At 40.1% G+C, this 25133-nt stretch overlaps 2 protein-coding genes and 1 non-coding gene across 5 annotated transcripts; 1 reads left to right on the forward strand and 2 right to left on the reverse strand.

Annotated features, from left to right (window-relative positions):
- Positions 1 to 1012: 1012 nt before the first annotated feature.
- On the reverse strand, positions 1013 to 11615 carry fbxo31 (F-box protein 31). Of its 3 annotated transcripts, XM_053319264.1 has the most exons (10): positions 11119 to 11545; positions 9062 to 9133; positions 8264 to 8350; positions 5782 to 5858; positions 5430 to 5597; positions 5234 to 5308; positions 4956 to 5065; positions 4642 to 4795; positions 3395 to 3765; positions 1013 to 2938 (listed from the first exon to the last, which is right to left on the reverse strand). In XM_053319264.1, exons 1-10 carry the CDS (start codon positions 11543 to 11545, stop codon positions 2716 to 2718), a joined length of 1764 nt encoding a protein of 587 aa, XP_053175239.1. In that variant the 3' UTR covers positions 1013 to 2715. The 3 variants fall into 3 exon arrangements, with proteins under 3 accessions (XP_053175239.1, XP_053175237.1, XP_053175238.1); XM_053319262.1 differs by lacking the exon at positions 8264 to 8350 and having other exon boundaries at positions 11119 to 11615; XM_053319263.1 differs by lacking the exons at positions 8264 to 8350; positions 9062 to 9133; positions 11119 to 11545 and adding an exon at positions 5981 to 6094.
- Positions 11616 to 14701: 3086 nt separating this feature from the next.
- trnar-acg (transfer RNA arginine (anticodon ACG)) lies at positions 14702 to 14774 on the reverse strand. Its single transcript has one exon. It is a non-coding gene; the product is annotated as a tRNA-Arg (tRNA).
- Positions 14775 to 15905: 1131 nt separating this feature from the next.
- fanci (FA complementation group I) lies at positions 15906 to 25108 on the forward strand. The gene is made up of 37 exons (XM_053319092.1): positions 15906 to 15998; positions 16107 to 16179; positions 16333 to 16463; positions 16627 to 16780; positions 16859 to 16916; positions 17068 to 17109; positions 17269 to 17392; positions 17520 to 17605; positions 17699 to 17840; positions 17935 to 18012; positions 18101 to 18237; positions 18674 to 18854; positions 18952 to 19039; positions 19145 to 19275; positions 19363 to 19433; positions 19637 to 19751; positions 19850 to 19972; positions 20208 to 20276; positions 20379 to 20480; positions 20563 to 20754; positions 21109 to 21230; positions 21336 to 21497; positions 21809 to 21988; positions 22104 to 22270; positions 22367 to 22443; positions 22533 to 22649; positions 22725 to 22776; positions 22855 to 22982; positions 23151 to 23216; positions 23321 to 23417; positions 23536 to 23720; positions 23821 to 23877; positions 23967 to 24026; positions 24157 to 24222; positions 24419 to 24514; positions 24684 to 24785; positions 25046 to 25108. Exons 1-37 carry the CDS (start codon positions 15906 to 15908, stop codon positions 25106 to 25108), a joined length of 3987 nt encoding a protein of 1328 aa, XP_053175067.1.
- The last annotated feature ends 25 nt before the right edge of the window (positions 25109 to 25133 follow it).

Raw genomic sequence — 25133 nt, forward strand, 5'->3', positions numbered from 1 at the left:
TTAAATCCATTGAAAGTATCTTGATCTTGTATCTTGAATACTTTTATAAAATCTTAAAACCTGAAGGTAAATGTGTATTTGAAGGCTAACTGAAATTATGGAATACACTTGTTTGTTCACACTGTGTTTGTAAAAAGTTGATTCTAAAATAAAATAAAGATTTGTGAAACATTTTACTTTTCACTTAGTCATTTCATGCCCTCATTCACACACTGTTTCCTGTTTAGAAGAGACTTCATTGGGTCAGGTGCTACATTTTTACATTTCCATGTTTTTTATATGATAACATTATTACATTATATTTGATTACCGTAAAAACCGGTGCGTAAGACACACCTTTAACGCAATATTTTTTCTTTTAAATGAAAAAATATTGCGTTAAAGGTGGGGTGCGTCTTATACACCGATGTGTCCTATTCACCAGTAAAATGCAGAGAGAGGCTGTAACAATAACTTTAATCATAATGATGTTAGTGTCCACACTTATGAACTATAACGTCCTATAAACTGCGGTGTCAAGCATACGCTGCTTGCTCCAGCTGTTTTGGCAGCTAATGAAAATAGAAAGACTATTGATGACCTGTTAATGCTGTATGTTGTACAGAAAAATGATTGTGTGTTGATCAGAAGTATTTCGGGACACTAGTTGATGTGATGTTTCGGTATTTACAGACCAATAACTATTAACTCGACACACTGTTTCAGGTGTAATATGTATGTCTTGATTGTGTTTCAAATAAACTTAAATTGAGAGTTTGAGTTTGAACATATGTGTTTATAATTATAATATATTATATGTAGTGTAAAGCACCTCGAGTGGTTGGAAAACTAAAAAGCTGCTATATGAGTGCAGACCATTTACCATTTATAATCAAAATTCTTCCTCAACACTGAAGTAAAAACTGCAATAGAGGGGATATATCCTTTTAAATGATGCTTACATTACAGCAATGTGAATCCCTAACAAATCACAGTAGATAAAACAAATTACAAAAAAAGTTCTTTTCAGTTTTTTGTTTTTTTTATTACTGAGAAGAGCGCTTAAGCTGAAAAGCTCCCTGAAGTCCGATGTGAGCAGTTCAATAGGTCAAACTTTGTTTTCCACAAAATCAGGCCTATGGCATTGAAAGTAGTACAAAGCAACACTTTTTACAAAGGCAAATAATTCATCTAGCTGGTTACAGAGGGCTTACAGACAGGAGAATGTAAAATGAAATATACCCAGGTTTCAGGAGAAATCAATAAAATATGAAAAAGTTAAGTTGATGATGCTTTAAGCAGACATTTTTGGGTTGTTGTTGTTTTGTTTTTTTTGCACGTTAGTAAAGCTGCAGTCTGATATAAAAGTGCTGGCCAGTGGTTTTGAATGATTGACTTAACTGCCCAGAAAAGTGCACTTGGAGTAGGAAAGCTACTGGGCATCACCATCAGGCCAGAAGGAGACATACAGAAACATACTTGGTACTTTGAGATGCACTTTGAGCTGTTAGTTTGTATAATGTTCAGCTAGCCTGGTCTCAATATTTAAATAAATTGGAAAACTGGAGGGAATAGCTTTGCAGGTATAAAGCCAGGCAAACATTATGTCAGCCAGTTAAACAAACAACAAATGCAATACATTTCAAAAGGTAAGAGAAGTTTTTGTTTCAGACCATTATTATACAAGCACATAAACTGTACAATTTTGATACTTTGAGTAAATCCAGCTTATGTAAAGGCTATATTATTCTATTGCAATACATCTTTCCAACTTATATAATATGATGTCAGGTGACATTAAAAGTATATCAGATGCACGATCATGAGCCAAAGCATATCACTGAAAGAGATATCGCTTAAGTTCAAAGAGCAAAAACATATCAGTCTGCCCCAAACTGGCTGATAGCTACAGTGTTTGATAAGACAGCAAATGCTTACTTGTCAATGGTTAGAAAACTTCCCACTCAGCATTTCTATTGGACAAATTAATAAAACTAATTTGATTTCACACATTTCTAAAACATAAATAGTTTTGTCACATTTTTCACTCATTTGTGGCAAAGAGAAATACACCTGAGATGCTGTCTTTTTTTTTTTTTTAATTCTTATGTCCCTAAAGCAATAATAATAATCATAAAAACTCATTATGTTCAGAAATGGTTATGAGTGTGACGTGATTAGACCTAAATTAAAACGCAGCATGCAGTTTCAACATGTTGGGCACTGAAATCAGTATAATACTATGGAGCGGAATACATTGGACGCCTTTATCTTCTTCAAGCACTACCAAGTACAGACATGGTTTTAGAATCAGAGGCACATAAAGTTTGATCCATATTAAGTGGTTTGTAATATCATTCCTTTTCTCATTAGGGGGTAAAGGGGGGGGGGGGGGTAAATAAATAAATAAATAAATAACTTTCATGTGACCCGTTATCATGCTGCACTAGAGGTTTAAGTTCATACTGGGGTGAGGTGATAAACGGTGACTCAGGAGGCCTTTCAAAGTGCATGTAGGGGGGAACGGGAGCGCAAGTGTGCTGGGTCAGGGTGACATAACTAGCTTTATCAGACAATAAAACCCCATGTTTGTGAAACGTGTAAGATACCTGGAAAGTTAATGTCATGAGCTAGCATGATAGTAACATGGTAAGGGAAGGTCAGAGGTGATTTGTGTATAATGCATGTTAGTATGCATTTCATTGTGGGAAGAAAAGAGACTTAAAGCTTGGTGCATCAGGATGTCCAGGACTGCATGTTGCGCAGCATTGCCTCAAATCGCTCCATGTTTGGGGCATGAGCGTGGGCTAGGTTGTCCGTCAGGCGGCTGTACAGACTGAAAGACTTCAACTCTAGCCAGATGAAACCAAAGCGGTCCTCATCAAACAGCACAAAGAGCCCTGGGGTGCGCTCTGGACTTGTAAAGCCATGACCAGCGATGAGGCCTGTCCCATAGAAGCTGAAATGGAGGGAGATCAATTTTTTCAGTCAGTGAATATTTTGATGGATGAGTATGAATCTCACATAGAACAGGTAATAGTTATGGCCACAATATTTTGCTTTAATAATGAATAACATCTCATAATTGCTGTATAACTTTATCTATCACGACTGTCATCAGAGAATATGCACTGTGCGTCTATTTTGTATCATGCCCATTTAATTGATAGAAGCAATTTTTGCTATCTAAATTAATTCAAAAATGAATTCAAAGTTCAAGACAATGTTATTCAGCCAACTTTCAACACACATACGAGCATTCACTTGAGATTGGAAGGAACTTGTACCAGCCCAATAGCAATAGGCACACTGTGTTTAATGACACTGTTACTTGGGGAAAGGGAGCAGCAATTCATATTCTTCATGATGGGACTTATGCATTGTACATGTCATTTAGCTCCGAGTTCTTCCTTACCATTTCCTGCAAGTGCGAGGGTAAACTTCATTGCGAGCCATAACCCCTAGGGGCAGAGTGAAGGGCTGGGCTTCAGGAGGATGGGTGCTGCTGCTGGGACCTGGTTGGCAGCTGTCTGAGCAGGCACCATGGTCTGCCTCCATGTCTTCTGCTCCACTGGCACCGTCACAAGCCGCTTCTGCAGTGCTTCTTGCTGTGGCAGGAGAGTCTTTGGCCTGCTGCTCAGCCTCCCTCTGCACTTCCTCATGTACTCCTAATACCAGCCGTGACAGCTCCTCTATGTTGCGCTGGTGCTCCAAGTCTGGAAGGACCAAAGGCCGACTCAGGTCAACATCCAGAGTGAGCTGCCCAGCAGGAACATTGGGGTCTCCCTGCAGAGAAGGGTAAAATGGGTTAAAGTTGCAACTTCAAAGTCAAAAATGTGAGAATATTCCATTTAAAAGGCACATGACGTGTGGGAGAGCCTGATTTTTTTTCCCCCAAACACTCCCCTTTGGCAAGAGACTGCAGCTATCAAGACGAAAACCTCATACCACAAGAACAGCTTTTTCCCATCTGCTAAGCCCAGGACCCCAAACTGACACAGACTCTATCCCACCCACGCACACTACATATTATATTAATATAAAAATGGCATTATCTGACACATGTCAATATCTATCGTTTAAAACATATTTGACTATATTTGCAATATTTCACATTTTAATTGTAAATTTTATTAATAGAGTGATATCACTTTTGCAGTATCAGTATGTTTTCTCTTACTTTCTATCTTTCGACTGTTATGCACCATAATTAACCTGATGTGCCAGATGATTTGTTACATAGAACCATCAACAGTTTTAAAAAAGGGCAGGCACTTTCAAAAAATACTTGGCAGGTGACTGTATGAACCATCTGTCTATTACCGTCTCACCTTTCAAGGCAGCTATGTTCATGTGATCTTGAGAATCCTCAAAGGACACTGATTAGACACAAGCACATAAGCTTGACAAGATGAATTCTCGTGTGATATTGTGAATCCAGCTGTCTTGGAAGGTAACATTTTGGCTGAACAGTTTGTTGTTGGAGAGGAGAAGGATGGCATAGTGGTCATTTAGCAGAAAATCAAAATTCATACAGTTGTAATCAGCTAAAGACGCCTTTGTGTTGCAAATCGATATTCAAATTAGTCATTCCAATTAGTTCATATATTTTGCCAAAGCTGCAGATAATAAGCATGCACTAATGCCAAAAAAGGGACTTACAGTGAGCTTGGTGGCTCTTGCAGAAGTACCGTGGAAACTGAACATGACAATCTCCAAACCGTGACTGCCATAGGTTCCTTTAAAGAGGCCTGGCTGCAGCAGGTCAGTGGGCATTGTCGGAGGCAGGTAGATCCGTCGGTATGTCAAACAGTTACTGTAAAAAAAAAAAAAAAGCAATTGAGAGAGAGAGTTAGGGTTCTAAGTCTAGGTTACACATTCATTCTTAAGAGAAAGCAGAACCACCCTTCAAAATAAAACCTATTAAAACTTTTCATTTGAGCCTCAGAGAAAGTGCATGTAAGGAAGACACTCACTCATATTGACTAGTATAAATGAACTTCATTAAGATGAGCTCCTGCATGTGCTCATGGAAGATTTCTTCCAGCGTCCGGCCCCATTCTTCCTCCAACCATGTCCTGAACTCCTACACACACACACACACGCGCACACACACACACACACACAAAGCTGATAACGGCTGACATTATCAAAGTACACAGGCTTTAAAAACCTAGACAAGCAAGATAATGACACAATTAAAAAGGTCATCCACAGGTTTCAGGTAGTAACAGATTTCTCTGATTTGACCAACCTCCTGTCTGCCTCCTGGCATGCGGTGATGATCAGTCTGATTACATTTTGTTGAGAATTCATCCTTCTTTACGGTCTAAAAATAACAGAATATGACACATTTTAGAGGATGGCCTACTTTTATAAGCTATTAACCTCCAATTAAAGTAGAATCTGTAGTCTTGTCTCTTATTCAAAAGTTCTGTGTAAGGCCTCACCTGTATGTCTCCTTTGTGGGGGCCCTTGTGTCCGTACATACATTCCACAGTGGCCTTGTTGCTCTCCCACATGTGGATGCGGAAGAGCGGCCGCCTTCTCATTGGATCCTCCACACGGGGGTCATGAGGCGGCAAATACATCCAGCCAATAATGAAGAGGCCATCCACCTGAATGAAAAATATGTTTAGTCATTTAGCAGTCATAAAATTATAATTTGTTTCCTGCCAAAGCTTTTGCAGATTCAGCCACGTCACATTTCTTTATTTATTGTACCTTCGTGCAAAAAAGAAACATAAAATTGCAGTCACTGTTCCTCATTTTTATCCAAATTATCTTGACATTTGTGCTTACCACAACGTTGAGCAATCCACCATAAGGGCCTATGTCAGGCTGCCATAGCCCCAAGATATGTCTGTATGGATGAAGCACTGCAACACAAGAGCAGAATATCACATCATACTAATCTGTATCAGCAGTACTACACTCATGCTTAACAGACAGCTGCACTGTGCACGGTTACATACACAAGGAGACGTTAAAACCCACACACTTAAATTGTTGTTGTTGTCAGGATGGGGTCTGAGGGCGTTTTCACACCAACAGCATTTAGTTTGCTTTTATCGAACCATAGTTTGTTGGTTTCAGTTAATTTGCGTTGGTCAGAGTGCAACAATCGCACTCAGGTCCGCACCAAATTAACCGGTCCGAGACCTCAAAAATAGGTGGTCTTGATCCGCACCAACTGTTGAAATCTGGTGCGGTTCCGGTGGTGAGAGAGCAACCTGAAACAAATAGGTAAAAACGATCTACTTGTAATGAATTATGGGTATGGGGGCACTGAACTGTGGATAAAATTATACATTTCATTCCATATATGTTATATTTCATTTATATTTCTTCCTGAAGTGAGATGCAATGCGTTTTCGGCGGCTTCAACATCATCAGATTATTTTCCAGTCACAGCTGCACCTCGTTTTCATTCTGTAATATTTGCAAAAAAATGAGCAGAGGTGGGAAGTAACATACTATGTACCTTTTCCAGGTATCTGTACTTTACTTGAGTGTTTACTTTTCCTCCCTACATTTTAACACAAATATGTGTACTCCTTATATTGTCAAAACAGGCTCGTTACTTGCTTCAACCTCAGTGACGTGACAACATGACGCATGCAAATAAGTGATAGAAAACCCTTCTTTTTTTTTTCTTTTGGTGTGTGCACCGCTCCGTACCTCCCTGGCTGACTGCTCATATCAAAATCCTCCGACAAAGAAAGTCCGACAATGTGCAGACAGTGCAGGAATATAACAGCAGCATATGAACACATGCTGAGCACTGTGCATAGTTTACACAGCTCCATTATAACAGCAATCTGTGACAATGAGTGAGTCAATGAGGAGAGATTAATGCGATTGAAAAATACATGAAATAACAGGTTATGCTCGGCCCTTACATCGCAATTAACACCTTAACCCTGACGGCCCTGATATTTATATTATATATTTATATATATTCTGTCTGAAATTTGGCTTGCAGCAAAACTAGACTGTGTCCAGTGATTTATTTATTTATTTAAGTGACCAATGAGGAGTAGTCTTTAAGTATTTTGGTTTGTTTAGAAAAATGCGTGTGTGAAACCATACCAAAGTCAGTACGCTACACCAAATAATCGAACTATAGGCGTGAAAACCCCCTGAGATGCAAACCCAAAGGGAAGAAAGTGTAAAGTGACTCTGTTCTAGGGATGTTTCATTAAAACTGAATAATCAAATAATCGTTTGTGGGGTCTGAAGTCGACCTTTATGCTGTGGTTGTGTTTTCTTTCACTGAAAAACCTTAATCAAGAGTTGAGCTGTGTAGTCTACTATGAGGGATTCATTAACAACTACTGCAGAGCAATTCTCACTTTCAGCCACTAGGGGTATGTTTAAGTTTTTGTAAACCACCTCCACCTTATTTTGAAGTAGTTTTTATTCCTGCCCTTGGCTACTTTCACTCGGTAGTAAGTTAGCCTGCTAGCTAGCTGACTGGTAAACAAAGCCACACAAAAGTCGAGCGTAGAAAAACTTACAGAAAATAAAGTCATGTCAGGTGTGAAATATGTGGAGCAGAGTTGAGCTACGGTGGTTCCACATGGACAAAAAGCTGCTGTCTGCTGTGACGGTTTACAGAGGGAGACGGACCTGATGCTAATCACCAACTAGTGCGTCAACATTTGGAACAGCTCCTCAAAAGTGTGACAAAAGTCTCAGAGAGCAAGCTAACGTTGTCTCTCATTGCTAACCTTATTGTAAAGCGTCATAAACAACTCAGCGTTGTTTATGACGGGGAGAAAAAAATCTGGGCTGTTATATTTTTAGGGGCCCGTAAGCCTGTAGAAAAAAAAATGTAATTGATGTTTCCGTTTAAAAATGAAGGCTGAGTATCATGTTAATTCATACAAGTTTGCGCAGTTAAAGCTTGTTGTTTGTTATGAACATTGAAGGTTATTTTTGACGCATTATCTATTAAGCTCTTTTGAATGTTGGCATGCAGCGAATATTTGATTAGTCGTCGGTTATACCCACCGACTACTAGTCGACCCTGAAAAAATGGCAGTGCAATCTCATGCACATCCCTACTCTGTTCCAGTTAGCCAAGTTTCTCAACAACACACACAGCACACTGAATTATCCAGCTTCCCAACTCACACACCTTATATCAAAGCAAACAGTGCTGAGGAGGATTATTAACACATTTGCAGTTCACACAGGATGCATAACACTGCTGCGACTGTTTGCTTACAACACACAGCCCTCATGCTTTAGTCATCCATACTGAGGCCCATGTACATACAGTGTGTGTACACGTCTCTATAGTCCATGTGCTCGTAGTCCGGAAGGAGCTTCATAAAGCGCCCAGACTTCACCCGTGGGTTGACTCCTGGACAGGCACAACACAGGCATGTGTAGAGCACCCATGGACTACGGTGAGCTCAGTCCAATGCAGCACTCTTAATGAATGCAGTAATGTGCCAAAATAATCTATTCAAAGACCCAACAGGTGCCATCGCTTTGCACAGTGTGCTTTGTGGCAGCTGGTTTAAGCTCTAGATCTTTGTTGATACATAAATGAGACACAAACAGAGGATCCTACGAGAGCTGCAATGATAAGGCAATAAACTGATCGACAGAAAGTTTATCAAGTTTATTTTGATAATCATTACGAGCCATATTTTTCTCTTTCAAAATTCTCTGGTTCAAGCATCTTAAATGTGAACACTTTTAGGTATTTTTTAGTCCTTTATGACAGTAAACTTCAGGTTATAGACTTATGGTTGAGACAAAACAAGTTATTTGATTTTGCAAATCAAGGCTTAGGGAAACAGAGTTTTGCAATTTTCACCAATTTGACATTTTATAGACCAAACAATTAATCGATAATCCAATTTTGAAAATAATTGTTACTTGCTGCCCTAGAGCCTATGTTAAAAAAAACTAAGTGGTACAATTACATGAAAAAGAAACTCCATTCTTATCAAAAAAGGTTTTGCCAGGAATGTTTTCCATGAAGTTCAGGAGTTCTACCTCACACACATCAACACAGTTAAAAAAAAACATGAGGGCACAATCATTTAATAACAAGGGAACTCACGTTTCACATAGAGGTCCCGGCTACATACTCCTCCCACCTCCATCTTCCTAAGATCCTGCTGCATGCCAAACTCTGCACAGAGAAAAGTTAAACAGGAGAAGGATAAACATTCAATGCCATTTATTAAGGCTGGGCATGCAAAAATAATTGTGTCAGGCTTTTAAACACTGAAATCAATCGTATCCATACTCATAATGTGAACTGTCTGTGTTGCACATTATGGCAGATCTTCAGTGAAATTAAAACAGTGGTTAAAGCCAGATCAAACTCTTAGTAAAGAGCGAACGGCTGAACTGTAAATTTGAATAGCATTGACACCACAGCAGAGACGTGACCTGATCACATCTGATTTACAATGATTGATAAGATTTCTTAAAAACACAGCTGGCCTGAGGCATGACATCTAATTGTTCTACTTCACACAAGTGGATTCTTATGTAAACACCTGGTAAACTGGTTGTTGTGTAACTTTTCAGTACACAGCATTCCTTAGGCTATTATCATTTCACATTCAGTTTGCTGCTCCCTCACCCCATGATTCTGTTAATGTTCCTCCTAGTTAACCCTTTATGTTTTGAAACTCAATATTTACCTATCAATTATAATTGTTGGATTAATCCGTTAAACATTTTGTTTATAAAGCATCAAACATAATCAGAGTATTTTTAAGAGCCTTGACCTTTATCTTTATGTTGCATGTTTTTCCTGACTGACAAGAAACATCCATTCATAATTCAACTTATAACAATGTGAAAATGGTAAAAGCAGAATATACTTGAACTGGATAAACTGGAATTGTCAAATGTTGTGTAAAAAAGTATTTCAAGTAGGGTTGGTGATATGATAATATGTGTGAGATGATATTTGTCTAGTGAGATTTTACCATATAGTTTATAACATGTTATTCCTTTAACTAACTATGACAAAACCATATGTCATTTACTTTGAGAAAGAGGCATTTCATAAATAATTTTTCTTGTCCTTTCACATTTTCGATCATGAGACACATATTCTATTGTTACAGATTAGACCTGTATTTTATGTGTTGGACACTGAAGTAAGCAAATAATCAAATGAAGTGTTTGTGTGTGTAGGGTTCCCCTTAAGACAAAGCTTTGAAAAAGACACCCCCCCCCCCTTAGTTTAGTAGTGTAGTTTCACTCAATTCCTGGATGTCTATGGAATTATGAGTATGTCATTTGATCCCATAGACACTCAATATTGAGCCGGGATAGCCTGATATTGCTGTTTGACCTACTTCAGACCACACCAAATACATACAAATGTCTGTCTGAAGGCATTTATTAGTCTCTGACAAGCTATTCTATCTGATCTCCTTCTGATATTTTTTCATCTCCATTCACTGAGCCATTCCAGAAACTGTTTGAAGCCCCCCAGGGACGTCCTTCTCCCACTTTGAAATCCTCTCTTATCTTATGATTTCTGCACCAGTATTATAAACATGTACTTGCATTTAAAAATATCCATTAATGTTACCCATATTGCCCACACATCGTTTCAAGAACACACTGAACAACTTTCAACAGTGACCTGGGTGGACATCAGAAGGTTTATGGTTGCTATAATAAAACCAGGAAGTGTCTCTTCATGTATTTACATATGATTTGTGTCTCATATTGAGCCTGCATAGATTATATGACTTTCTTGTCATCTTACTATGATAACAATACTGTATCTGTTGTTGTATTGATGATTAAAATAAATGCTAAACACTGAAAGGCTTCAGAGCCCTGCATCAAGAGTCTATAATGGCCGACATGGGCACAATAACAGAGAGGGGCCTTGGTCTGACAGTCTTTTTTTCTAACAGCAGTGTCAGGGGCCATAGCTTTAACGCATATGGTGATCAATAGAAAATCAATAGGAATGCTTTTAAGGAGAACACATTACCGTAGACACACATAACCTGTCAACCACATGGAGTCTCATACAGCCTGACCAACACATCTGACATGCATCTGTGTGACTCAGTGTTTTCTACGGCAGTCTGACCGTTCACGGTTAAATTAACTCTGTCCAGCAATGGCTGTTTTTACCCTCAATGCAGCGCCTCCTCCAGATGGTTTCAGTGTTAAGGATTTGTCTGAATTTCTTGCAGACGAGGGCGACATTTGGTAATGCTGTGCCGGGAAGCAAGGAGATTATTTCCACCAGAAGCTCTGGCGGTAGCTCTGATAATGATTGCGGGTGTGGAGGTCCCGTGTTGGTGCGATCCAGAAAGCCTCCTCTGTTGACACGACCGCTGCCATATTCACAAGCGTCACTGGGCCCTGCAGTGGCGACGCCGCTCTCTGGGCCTCCGCCGCAGACACCGACGTTGCCTGCTTGCCTCTGGCCCACGATCCGCTCCTCTTCTTCTTCGTCCATGTCAGAATCGCTGCCCTGATCCTGCTGGTTGTGCCGCTGTCGCCTCCGGCACCTCCGCGACTGACCCACTCCGCAGAGCCTGGCACAAACAGCCATCCGTAGTCACCAAACAGGCAGCATTACATCACTACAACAAATCCACCGGCTGTAGACTGGCTGATCTCCTCCTGTCCTGTGAGCATGGGCAGAGACATTTCTTTCGACGTCACATCTGTGCACGTACAGAGCGTACTAACCTCCCCTCCCTCTCTTTTCCCTCCTGCAAAAGTCGGTGTGTGTGCGACAGGTTCATAAAGGGGATCCAGCCCATGACAAACATCTGTGAAATATTATGATAAACAGTATAATAGGCCTAGTAGACATCATTTTTGTCTTTTGCCTCCTACAGAGGCAGTCAATAGGGAACATAGTCTGTATACATACATTCACCAGCCACTTTGTTAGGAACACCTGTGCAATGTAATGCAATCCAGTTCAACAGCTCTGCCATAAAAGCTACATTTACAAAGTTAATAGGCCTATGTTTTCAGTTTTTGCTGACATTGTCATAAATGTGATAATTCTACTTTGTTTATTATTGAGGTCATAGTGATGATGGTGGTGGTGGTGTGCTGGAGTGCAATAAATTGAAGAATATTTTCAGTTTCAGTGCCTTAGTCCCATGAGTGGTTCTCCTGCAATGCAGGGCTAGCTGATTTCAGCTGATAAAGTGCACCATCAGTCCTGGATGGGTGTATCCAGTCGGCTTCTAGCTCTGCACACTTCGCCTTCCTTCAAGTCTGAAAGGTCATCCTGGTCCCACAAGAAAATGTATTGGCTGAGGCAACTCATGAAGGTAGCGGACATCTGGTCAGAGTCAGTGGAGCAACCCACAGCAAACCTCCACATGAAGTGCCATATGTCTGACCAGATGGTCATTTGCTCCTACTTTTCAAACATCCTCCTCAGGTGCCATAACAGTATCAGTAGACATGTAGTACCTCTGGAGGAGCCACCACAGCCATTCTGTATCATTTGATGTGGCATCCAATCATCAGCCAGAGACCAAAATCTGGTCACTGGTTGTAAGTACAGGCATGATCACCTGTCCATGCTCATTACCAACATTAGTTGTCAAGATAGTGGTGCCATATATGTGTTCTGCAAGCTTTCAGGCCACCTTCTTCATGGAATCAGTCTTTAAGATGTGACCATATAGTGAAGTGAAGGTGCCCTTGATCTCATCCAGTCTCTGCATGACATCCTGGATGTAAGCCTACATCAGCCACTGGTGCTGGGGGGCCGGAGGCACGACAGGTGCAGGTTCAAATGTCACAGGCAGGATCAGGCCCGATGTGACAGCACTGGCAATCTGTCAGGAATCTGTTGCAATCACTGGACTGTCTTCTGCAACCAGACATCAGCATGTTCCTGTGGCTGTCTCAATGGACACAGTCCAGTGGGTGAGGGTGACTGTGTGTGCCTGGGACAAAGCTAAAAAAAAACAAAACAAACAGAAAGCATGACAAACAGATAAAAATAGTGAGTATTGAACAGAAATAAATAAAAATGTGTTCAAATAAGGAGGGGGCAGAGAGAAGAAGTGGAAATGTGCTTGGGAGTTTTCCAAGCATATTGCTCTTCCTTCATGGTGATGACAACTCTGCCAGAAGGAAAAAGCTCAATATACTTCCTGAAACAGCTTTTTTCGTGGCATGGTCTTGGGAGTCTTTGCTGCCTGCTGTGGGGTTCCTCTTCATATATCCCACCAGGTAAACAAATACCCCAAGAAACACACCAAACTGGTGTATTCTGTTTAATGGATCTGGTGCTGAATCTATCCTTGTCCAGCACTCCCTCTGGGGACATAGGTGGCATCCACGGCTTTACTTTGCAGATACCCTTCACCTTTGTCGCTTCAATTGTGTCTGTAAGGTTGAGTCAACAGCCAGTCTCCTGAGGCAAAGTTGCATCTAAATTGTGATGTCACTCTCGCTGCTTTTTGCTTAAGAGGTTGCTTTGGCTTCCTGGCCCATGAGCCAGTGGTCAGGATTGGAGAGGACATCAGGAAATGACCGGGATCCACAGCTTGGTAGATTAGGCTTCAGCCTATTAAGGTATTCTTTGTTTACCCTTCTCTCTTCTCTTCATCCCAGGCCTCCACCAGGCATTCATTACTGATTTAGCTGACAATGAAGTTAATGTGTGTTTGGAACAATTAAAAAATGTAAATATAAAGAAAACAGAAACAGATGTAAATAATACAGCTGTGAAAGATAAGCTGGACGAAACATTTGGTAACATTACTTAATGCATCTGTGTTTATTATATTACCCCCAGTTATATTCAGTCATGATCACCTTGTAGTCTACAAACTATTTAATTCGTGGATTTACAATAAACTTGTGTAACAGCATGAAGAGCTACATATAATGAAATAGTAAAATTAAGTCATGATTTTACTGTAATGTACGAGACACTTGTTTGTAGCTTAATGTTCATTCAATGTCTTAGCTCGCCAATTTCATCAACTGGCAGGTTAGTTTGTTAGGTGTGTTAACATTAAATCGACTTTACATCAACATAATTAGTTAGTTAATAATTAGTAATTAGTAGAAGCATTACTTGGTGTTATGTAGTTGTTTTAGGTAGTTAATTACAAACTACAGATATTCTCATGATGTCTTTTATTTTATTTTGCCATACAATGACACAATGCCATTGAATTTCCCCAGAAATGTAGCATTTTCCTGATTCCACCTCAACTATTTCTATCCTCTCTATACTCTTGTCTAGGTTGTGATCGTTTCCCCAAATGAAATTTGTAGTTGAACTTTAAAAAAAAAAGTAGTTTTAATTTTACAAGCTAATTTTTTGAGAGTAGTGAAGCGGGGTGATGGTTTAATCATTGTTAGTTGAATTGCTTTTCACTGTTAAGTAGCTAGCCTATTAGTTTGGTAAATTGCATTGGAAAATAGTTTCCCAAAAACTGGCTATAAAGGATTGACTTACTTTCGACATGTTGATAAAAATTGAAATAATTGTAATCAGTCGTCATCGTTTTCAATTTTGTTGTCGCATTATTGTTCCGGGCACTCATATTGGTCAATTCTTGATCGGTGATGGGGGAAATCTTGATAGTGATGGGAGCGCTGATCGGCCATAGCATACAAGACATGGTCATTTTTTGGTAACAGACGAAATCACGATTGGTTGTCACAACCAAGATTAACCTCGCTAACAGATAGCAGTTTATAGACAGAGAGAAAAGATCGAGCCAGCCAGGAGTCGAACCTAGAATCTTCTGATCCGTAGTCAGACGCGTTATCCATTGCGCCACTGGCCCCATAAAGAATATCGGAACCAAGCAAGAAATTTAAAGAATGATATTGTTGATTAAATTCATATATTCTTCGTTTGATGTCATATGTTTAAAAATGCAAAAACACAATACGTTGGCTTACTTAATCAATTCAAACAGGTGTGTCGAAAGGAGGCAGCAAATTGGTTCTGTCAGTTATGTAAAGCCCAAAAGCACACCATGTTTCCCACCGTAACATTTTATTAAATAAGAGCATTGATAAACCACATACTCACACACCAAGACATAATTATTTTCTATCTTTCCACTCCGCTAAATTATCAGAGCCCCAAAAAGTAAATAAACAAGCCTTACCCACAGTCGCGCTTTATGGTAACCCTAGATTTGTGAAAATCTCGCGAGGTTAGATTGGGTGAAAATAGGACTGGACTTTGCTGCAGGTAAGTGCGGTTCGGTTCCCGCTTCGGACCGCCATTTGGGACAAATAAAAATATGTCTAACACATAAAATCAAATTTTTATAATAATATATAAATTGTTGTGGTGTTTACTGTTGCCAGTACGACGACGGTTAATAACAATAATACTACCTTAATACAATCGCTGCCGTACTGAGTCAAGTACGCATGTGCGACAGTTTCGCAAATGTAGGGTTAGCAGAGGTTGCCAGGTCTGTAGAAATAAAGTTTTTCTAAATATTGTCTTTTGACTGGCACAACACAAATACACATCAAAGAATAATTTATTACCAAAGATATGTTACATTATTGTTTAATGTATAGAGAATATTCTCTATACATTTATGTTGTCAAGGTGGATTATTTAATGTTGTGAATGTGGGACGATCTGACCGAACGTGGCATCCGTGACGCTCAACAGGAAGTGTTTGCTGGCGGGAAATTTGCTAAATATTATGAAAACGTTAGCACAGGTGACAGAGGTTTGACTTTACCTTCTCGCAAACTACTGCACTAATTAATTAGATGTGTAATATTAAGGAGCGCTAAACGGCCGATAAGCAGAGGTAAATCTTTCATTCGTGCGTCAAATGTAACATTTAGCTAAAGTACTCAAGCTTGTCTCTAACCTAACTAAATTCAGGTTAAGAATAATTTACCATCAAGTTCTGTCTGTAAACTATATTTGTAGGTTAATCATGAAGACTGCAGTGGATAAAATCGTCTCACTGTCAGATGGAGACCAAACTGTTGAACTTCAAAAGTACCTGTCCTCCCTTACAGATGACCAGGTAACACTGTTACTTATATCTGTCTTATATAAAAATATACTGACAATGTCTGATGGATCTTGTCTAATAGCTTATGAAATGCTTTCCTCTTTATTTTCTCCTTTCCAGCTTATTACTGTTATTACCAACAGTGCACTAAAGGGTAAGAAGGTTGGTACCACGATTAAAGGCATTTTTAAAGGTAAGAATACATTGTTAGTATGTTCAATTTAACATTGTCAGATCTCGAGTCAGAATCAGTAAAACGTTTAATATGAACTGCATTCATTTTAATTTGACAGCCTGTGCATTACAAGCACCGTAATTATGCAAGTGCTGTGCTCCTTTGTTTTAGGCTCTCCATCTACTTCCACTGAAGGGTCAAACCGCAGGCTGCTGCTGTATCAACACTGCATCCCCCTGTGTGAGTCTGGTGACCTCCAGACTGAAGTAGCAGCTGATATCATTGGACTGTTGATGCTGGAGGTAAAAACGTCTGATGCTTTTCTAGATGACCTGTTTATACAATTGACGTGTTTAGATATTGTGTCCTCTTGTCAGTTTCCTTTGTTCATATGTCCTGTTTGCCACAGATACTACTGATTTGTTTGTGTGATTCCCCTTTTTTCTTTTTGAATGTTCTACACAGACTCACACACTGTCTGGACCATCTCTTGCACAACTAGCATCTCTTTTTGTTGAAGCCATTAAGATGGGAAAAATGGGAAGTGGGAAATCCCTGGAGCTATTTCCTACTGTGCTTACTGCTCTGGCAGCCTGTGAAGCCTTGTCGTATGGCAAAGGTAAGTGTAAATTACCAGCCTTGGTAACTTTGTTATTTTATATACAATATATCTTATTTTGTTATATTAAAACTTTAGGGGAACTCAGTGGTGATGAATACAAGAAACAGCTGATCAACAGCCTCTGCTCAAGCAGGTGAGGACTCTCTTTTTTGTATGTGCAGGCATATCCACAACAGCACTTTTACTCCTCTCATTGAGATGAAATGTTAAGCCAGAACCATTTCATATTGATCATTAATAAATAGAAAATCACAGTATGTTTCTATTTATCTTTTTAAATGCAGATGGGATCCACAGTGTGTTATCCACCTGACAACCATGTTCAGGTAACCTTTGGCTTACCCTCTTAGACGCTGTTCTGTTTCCTGAATAATAATAGCAGTAACAATAATGTATTGCAGTAGCCTTGTTGTTTCCTTATTTATTGCTTCCACTGTGTTATCAAGGTCAAGATTGTGAAGGTTTTTGTCTCTGCATCATCTTAGAGATGTGCCTCTGTCATCAGAGGAGCTGCGTTTCCTGGTGGAGAAAGTACTGCGCATGTTTAGCAAACTAGATCTGCAAGAGATCCCGCCACTTGTTTACCAGCTGCTGTTGTTATCAGCAAAGGTAGGTGTGTGTGTGTGTTTGTGTGTGTGTGTGAGAGAGAGAGAGAGACAGAGAGATTTGCAGCAACAAGAGGTCCTGTCTTTCTCTTTCTTCGTCAGTATCTAAATGCCCCTATTGTGCCTGCTAGGGTTGTAAGAAACAGGTCCTGGATGGAATCATCAGTTATTTTAAGGAGCAGGACCTTCGCCAGGAAGAGGAGCAGAAACATGGAGAGTGAGTGACTCAGACATTACAAGTGGCATATATTCCTTTTAATTATCACTGCCTGTTTCATTCATTCATTATTGTTCTCTGCCTCTCTCTCAGGAGCCTGGATCTAGAGGTTCAGTCTATTCCAGAGGACCAGCTAAGGCACGTAGAGGGCACTGCTATCCTCCACATAGTCTTTGCTATAAGACTCGACCATGAACTTGGGAGAGAATTCCTTAAAAGCTTCAAGGTTGCCTATGTTTTAACTGTCTGTTATTGGCATTTTTAGGAAGGTTGTTTAATATGCTTACGGCACAGTACGTAATAAATCTTGAATTTCATTTTTTCCCCAGACATCTTATGTGGACTTGTGCCCTTTCAGCGTCGCCCTGTTGCTCTCGGTGGCACGTATCCAGCGCTATGAAGAACAGGTAAGAAATCTATTCTTACCTGTTGAGTCATATTTCAATTTCTCTGTTCTGCTCACTCATTTTCTCTATCATTCACTGTTTTTTGTAGGTGTTTGAGCTTTTGAAGGGCGCAGTCATAAAGAGCTTCAAGGATGAGCAGCTACAACAGGGGTCAAAGTTCCTGCAGGACCTCCTGCCGGGACACAGTAGCATCGCTCAGATGATACTGGACACAGTGAAGAACAGGTAACGGTTATTGTTCTATTACAGACCATGTCCTGATATACAGTCTACTGTATATTACAAGTATTTATCCACAGTGATGACACATGAAAAATTATTTTAAATCTTGATTATGTGTGTTGGATTTTTATTTTTTATTTTTTTTAAATGCAAACAATTTGGCCCATTTTAAAATAAGACAATATTACAGTCACTGTAAGAAGACCAACAATTAAAAAGGATATTCTGTCATTCACAATGAAATTGATCAATTTGTGCTATATGTGATGTGCTGTGAAACAGATGCTTGTTTGGATGATTATAAACCTGTGATGACCATCCATGTTTTTATTCAGCTATATGTATGTACTTTAATGTTAATATGGATGATCATTCCACCCCTGAAATAAACATAATGTTTGTAGTTAATCTAACTCCCATCATTTCTTCACCTGTGCAGTGTGTTTGGTTGGGATCATGTGACCCAGGGGCTGGTGCAGCTGGGCTTCTTCCTCATGGATACATTTGGACCCAAACCTGGACCGTTTGGCAAAACCACAGAAGGGTCCGCTACTGTAGCCAGGACCCCCACTCAGCTGGCATGTAAACTGGGAGGTCAAGTGCTCTTGCAGGGATTCAAGGTAACATTTCATTTTCAGTTGGTAGAATTATTGCAATCTAAAATATGAATCTGACATGAACTATGGGTATATTGTGTGTATTTTCTTCCACAATAAGATGCACGAGCCTATCCGAGGCGAGATACTGGAGCAAGTTCTGAATCGACTGGTCACAAAGACAGCCTCACCTGTCCACCATTACTTAGGTAACAGATATTTCAGGTATTGGTCCCAACTTTCAAATATGCAACAGTCACCAATCAGTGAAACTAGAGACTAGATTTTCTTTTTTTTTGTTTCTGTATCATCAGATCTTTTCTCTGATATTGTGGTCTCTGCTCCCATGATCCTCCTGGAGTCATCCACAAAGGTGACAGAGACATTTGACCACCTGTCTTACCTGCCGTTGGCCACTGTTCAGGGCTTACTGAAAGCAGTCCAGGTACCTAAACACACACGCACACACACAAAAACTCACTGTAGAAATGTCTGTCTTTTGTTTAATCCTTCTCGTCTGTTTAATCTCCAGCCCCTGCTCAAAGTCAGTATGTCCTTAAAAGATGCATTGATTCTAGTTCTCCGAAAGGCCATGTTTTCCAGGTACATATATTGTTTCAGCATTCGTTTTTACTCTTTGCTGGCTCATTCACACGTGCACATATTTCTATGTAACAGAGTAAGATATGGTTCATGTGATGTGCTTTGGTTATTTCATTTTATGGGCTTAACAAAAAAGGCAGTTTTACAGCTCAAGTAAAGTTCATTTCTGACATGTTTTCCCCCCCAAAATGACTCTATGCTAGCCAACTGGATGGAAGGAAATCTGCAGTGACTGGCTTCTTGTTGCTGCTGAAGAACTTCAGAGTGTTGGGCAGCTTGGCCTCGAGCCAGTGTAGCCAGGCAGTCTCCTCCAGCCAGGTATGTGTAGTCTTTTAACAAATACACGTGCAAGACGAGTGCTGTAAGAGGTTGCATTTGTGAAAACGTGCAGTTATAAACATTTTGTCCCTGAATAGGTCCAAGTGGATGTTCATTCTCGTTACAACTCTGCTGCCAATGAAGCGTTCTGTCTGGAAATCCTCAGCAGCCTGCGCCGCTGTCTGGGCCAGCAGGCTGATGTACGCCTTATGCTCTATGAGGTTAGAAACCATCTTTCTATGCCATGTTTGTTAATTGATTTTGAATTGTTTTGAAGTTGGGATTACAGTTATGACTGATGGTCTTGATAAGCATTAACCTTTAGCATCTTGCGTACATATCTCTCAACTACAACCAAATTTGAAAGGAAACCCCTCAACATTTGTAGTAGTTTAATCTTTAATCTAAAGGTGTTATACTGTGGTATACTGAGAAAGCAAACATTGCCTTTTTCAGGGTTTCTATGATGTTCTCCGTCGTAATTCCCAACTGGCAAGCTCCATCATGCAGACCCTTTTCTCACAGGTATGTGTGTTTAGTGAGTACATACTGTGTTATGCATAATTATCTGCTTATCATGTTTTTATACATGATGGAGAGCCTTATGTCATGTTTTTTTATCCTTAGCTAAAGCGATACTACGAACCTGAACAAGACCTCCTGCCTCCCGTGAAACTGGAGCCATGCATCACTGCTCACGGAGAGCAAGTCTACCTCCAGGAGCCACTGGTACTCTGTCTTTTATATTAATATTATAATGTTAATGTTACTGTGTTAATGTCCTCTATAAATAGTGTTTGTTCTATCTCAGGCCCATCTGCTGAGCTGTACTGTGCATTGCCTGCTGTGGCTTCAAAACATGCGCCGGTCAGCAAATCCCAATGCTGATGACAGCGATGATGAGGAGGAGGAGGAGGAGGAGGGATACCAGTCTGAACTCCAGACAATCCTAGACAGCATGACAAGACGCATGATCAAGAGTGAACTGGAAGACTTTGAACTGGTACAGATTCATTATGCATTGTAAAAAACTGAACTAAGGATGTATGGCCTTCAAATATTTATCTAAGTGACTCTTAGCATTATGTCTTTATCACATCCACTCTTACTACTGACACACTAATATTCAGTAAATATTTTCAAGTACTGTGTGGTGCACATGGTAAATATGAAGTTCCAGAAAAGATTAAGCAAATAAGCATTTATTAATACAAAGAAAGTGTAGACTTGTATAAAAGCAATAACCAGCTGTCAGTATTCCTCATCGTTGTGCTACTCCAGTCTTCCTAGTTATTAATGTTACAACAGCAGCAGTGCAATAATGCCTTAAGATATATCCTGTCTATGTGTTAATCAGGACAAGTCAGCAGAGTTCTCCATGGGATCTAGTGTTGGGGTAAAGAACAATATCTATGCTGTGCTGGTGATGGGAGTGTATGAGGTCCTTATGGAGTACAATTTCATCAAAGCCAATTACAGGTAACAACCTCCTCACTTTGTATGCTGTGGCTACTGTGTAACAAAGAAGTTCTTATGCTGCTCTTATGTTCTTATGTGGTGAATTTATCATTTATATATTTCCAGAAAAAGCCACTTTGAGGAGTTAATTGAGCTGTTCACCCACTACCACAAGCTGTCTGAGATCCTGAAGGAGAAATCTGGAAAGGGTCGAGTGCCCTCGAGTAAAACCCCTCGCAGTTTACTCTCTCTGAGCTTTGTATCAACTCTTCTCACTGTGCTCTTCAGGTAAATGATCACTAGAGTAAAAGATTGCTGTTAACTCTAATGAAGGTTACATTCATGAAATCAAATCAGTAATGTAATGTAATGTAAATGCATCTGAAAATTAATTTTTATACATATTGTTCTCACTTCAGTGTTTTCGCTTTTATGTCTGCTGTGTAGCTTTTTGTGTAGCATTTATTAAAATGACAGGTACAAGAGAGGTGTTGTAGCCATAGCAGTGGTCTAGTATTTAGAGAACTAAAACCTAAATTAAGCTGTGCTGGATTGTTTAAAACAGTCAAATGTAACAAATATTCTTTCTTTTTTTTCAGAGACAGTACTCAGAGCAGAGAGGATGCTCTCTCAGTGCTGCGTTCAAGTGGAGAATTTGTACGTTATGCAGTAAATGTGGCTGTGCAGAAGATCCAGCAGCTGGAGGAAACTGGACACACAGACGGGCCAGATGGACAGAACGCAGACAAGACTTTCAGTTTCCTCTGTGACATGACGAGGTAAGAATAACAATGGCTTGAATTACAGCATTTAGTTAGACTGTGCCCATTGCTTTGTTCTGTGGGACATTGCTTGACCAATGAGCGATCCATCTGTGTCTAATGGTCTTCACAGTGTCCTGATGTGGCGCTACACCAACATCCCCAGTGTGGTGGAGGATGCAGGGAAGAAGGAGAAGCGGTGCAGTCTGTCCCTGCTGTGTCTGGAAGGTCTGCTCCGGATCTTCACAGCCTGCCAGCAGCGCTACCCAGACAAGATGGCCCAGCTCCTCTCTACCATGGGTTAGACATGTGCAGTTTAACTATAAAAACTGTGAGTTAAATGTTCTCACCTGAACAGTCGTGAGAATTACCTGACATTTTGTGTTTTTTCTCCAGAGATCTCCGAGGACGATGCTGAGCCAGATGATGGAAATGTCACAGAGATCAACTTCTTTTACATCAGACAGTTTCAGGTGCTTGTGTACACAGCTGTGTATGTAGGGTTTTTTTTCCATCTGAGTATCTCCAGTAATAACTAACTTTTCTTTGGCTTTGCCAACAGAGGGCGCTGTTCACTCAGCTAAACAGAAGAGAGGAGGAATTTAACAGCAAAGAGGCTCAGCTGTTGGTCAGCATTTTGAGTGTGCTCTCACGCCAGCTAAAGCCATCTTCCCAACAGGTAGGTGCACTCCAACATGCACCTCATTGGAAAAATGAGTGTAAATACCTCTGCTAATATGTCTTCATCTTATAGTTTGTTCAGATGATCACATGGACTGTGAAAATCTGCAAGGAGACCAGTTTTGGTGAGTGACATTTCCAATTAAGCTTCTGTTAAGTTTGGTGGGTTTGTTTAATAAGGTCTGCCTCTCTCTCTCTCTCAGAGGACTCTGCTTTCTGTAAGGGGCTGCTATCACTTCTCTTCAACCTGCATGTTCTCTATAAGACCCCCGTGAGCCTGTTCCTGGAACTCTGCCGAGACATCCACAGCCAACTGGGAGATATTGATCAAGTAAAACACTGTCACAAGCAGCATATCATAGCTTGAAAATGATGAAATGATCAACACGACTAATAATTTTGATTACTAATTCACTAGCAGGTCCTGCGGCCCTGTGTGTAAATTGTTGTAAATGATGTAAATTTTCATTCACCTTTTTTTTCTTTCCTCTACTGTCAGGATGTGGAGGTTGAAAAACAGTGTCACTTTGCCATAGTCAACATGAAGACTGCAACAACAGCAACGGTGAGTGCAGTTTTTTCATTTATTTGGGTTTGTTTTTTTACCTGAAATTTCTGACTTGTTTTAACACAGATCACCTTGAATGTGTTTTTAATCTCTTGCCCCAGCTGTTGGTCCTGTCTCAGATCGATAAGGTGCTTGATGAAGTGGACTGGCTGATTACCAGAAAGAAAAGTCAGGTGGCCTCTGAGAAATCGGGCTCTGGTAAGAAACCTTTTAAACTCATGCTCGCTCATATTAGTGGTGCGAGTTAAGAGGGGAAAATAGATGGTATGCACCTCCTGTAAAAAAACTTTTGTGATGTTCTCTTGCGGATGTGTAGAAGAGGCCACACAGACTGCAGGCCAGCAGGATCCAGTGGAGAAAGCAGTGACACTGCAGCTTGGGACCCTTTTGACAGCTTTAAACGAGCTGGTCCAAACAGCCCTGCTGCCTGGCACCTGCACCATTACACTGCTGAGAGAGCTGAGTCGCACATACACCATCCTCACCACCTTGGTCAAATATGTACGTACTCATCCAATTTTATAACCTTTTTTTCTTCTTTTTTTTTTAAAAAAAAAATCTGCCCAGTGTGACCATTTCTTTTCTCCACATCATGTTTTAGTACATCCAGGTTTGTGCCAGCCAGCATGGTGCACTACCGGCACGTGTTGAGAAGCTGGTGAGTCTGGGGGATGATCAGTTTTTGGTCTAAATCTTCTAGTATTTCTTATGAGATGCAATCTAGTGTTACCTGTGTCCTCTGTGCAGGTCAAGCTGTCTGGCTCCCACCTAACACCGCAGTGCTACCTGTTCATCACATACGCACAGGTACATCCAACTTCCCTGCCAAAGCTCAAGTTTTCAGACTGACAGAGTGTGATTTTTAAATTACAGCTGACACAAGCAATTCATCCTTGAGAAGGGAGTGTTAATGTTTTGGAAATGTTTTCTCTGACAGAATGGAGAATTCAGTGGAGGAGGTGCAGATGACAAGAAGAAAAAGAAAAGGGGTGAAGTGAACTCTGTAAGAACATTTCTCTCATAATTATGTAATATTGCTGATTAATGTGATTGATTATAACAATACATACACATTTTCTGTTTATATTTATATACATATACATATATCAGTACAAATGTATACACACTTTAACCGTGGCTTGAAACAAATTTGACATTGCATTTGTTTATCTGGATCTATTTGTGTTTTCTCCTGGTAGGCAAAACTTCTGCGTGACACAAAGGCCATTCCTAACTTAATCTTCAGTATTGAACAGTATGAGAAATACCTCATCACACTGTCAAAGAAATCTAAGGTAAGTGTGACCTGGATGCCTTCACATACTTGACAATATCAGGATTCTCAAAATACACAAACTTGTATAAAACACGCAAAATGCCATAAGCTCCCTGAATGTTTGTACAGTGTCATCAGTTTTAATACTCGTACAGTATTTCAGCAACATCTGTGTGAATGTTGTCTAGGTAAATCTGATGCAGTACATGAAGTTGAGCACGTCAAGAGATTTCCGCATCAACGCTGCTACTCTGGATGCAGCCTTACAGGAGCAGGATGACAGTCAAGAGGTAAGAGCCAATCTTAAACCTGGTAGCTTCCCAATAATACTGTCTTAAACTTACACATCCACCTTTATCACATTTATCAATAAAGCTGATCTTCAATATCCAGATTGTGGTAACTATTGAAATGTTCCCGTCTTAAGGTGCACGCAGCGAAAACATTTAGTTTTTGGTTGTACAACATTTTAGAAGGCACTGTCAGTATTTTGAACAATCTATTTCTGTAGGTTGTTTTCAGCGTTGGTTTCTTCTTCTAATCCTTTCAGACCACAGAATCACAGGATGCAGAGGAAACGCAAGAACCCAAACAGAAGAAGAGAAAACAATGAGCTGACACTCTTGCTCCTCCTGTTG

Source organism: Scomber japonicus, chromosome 5 (assembly GCF_027409825.1).
Source record: "Scomber japonicus isolate fScoJap1 chromosome 5, fScoJap1.pri, whole genome shotgun sequence".
Lineage (NCBI taxonomy): Eukaryota > Metazoa > Chordata > Actinopteri > Scombriformes > Scombridae > Scomber > Scomber japonicus.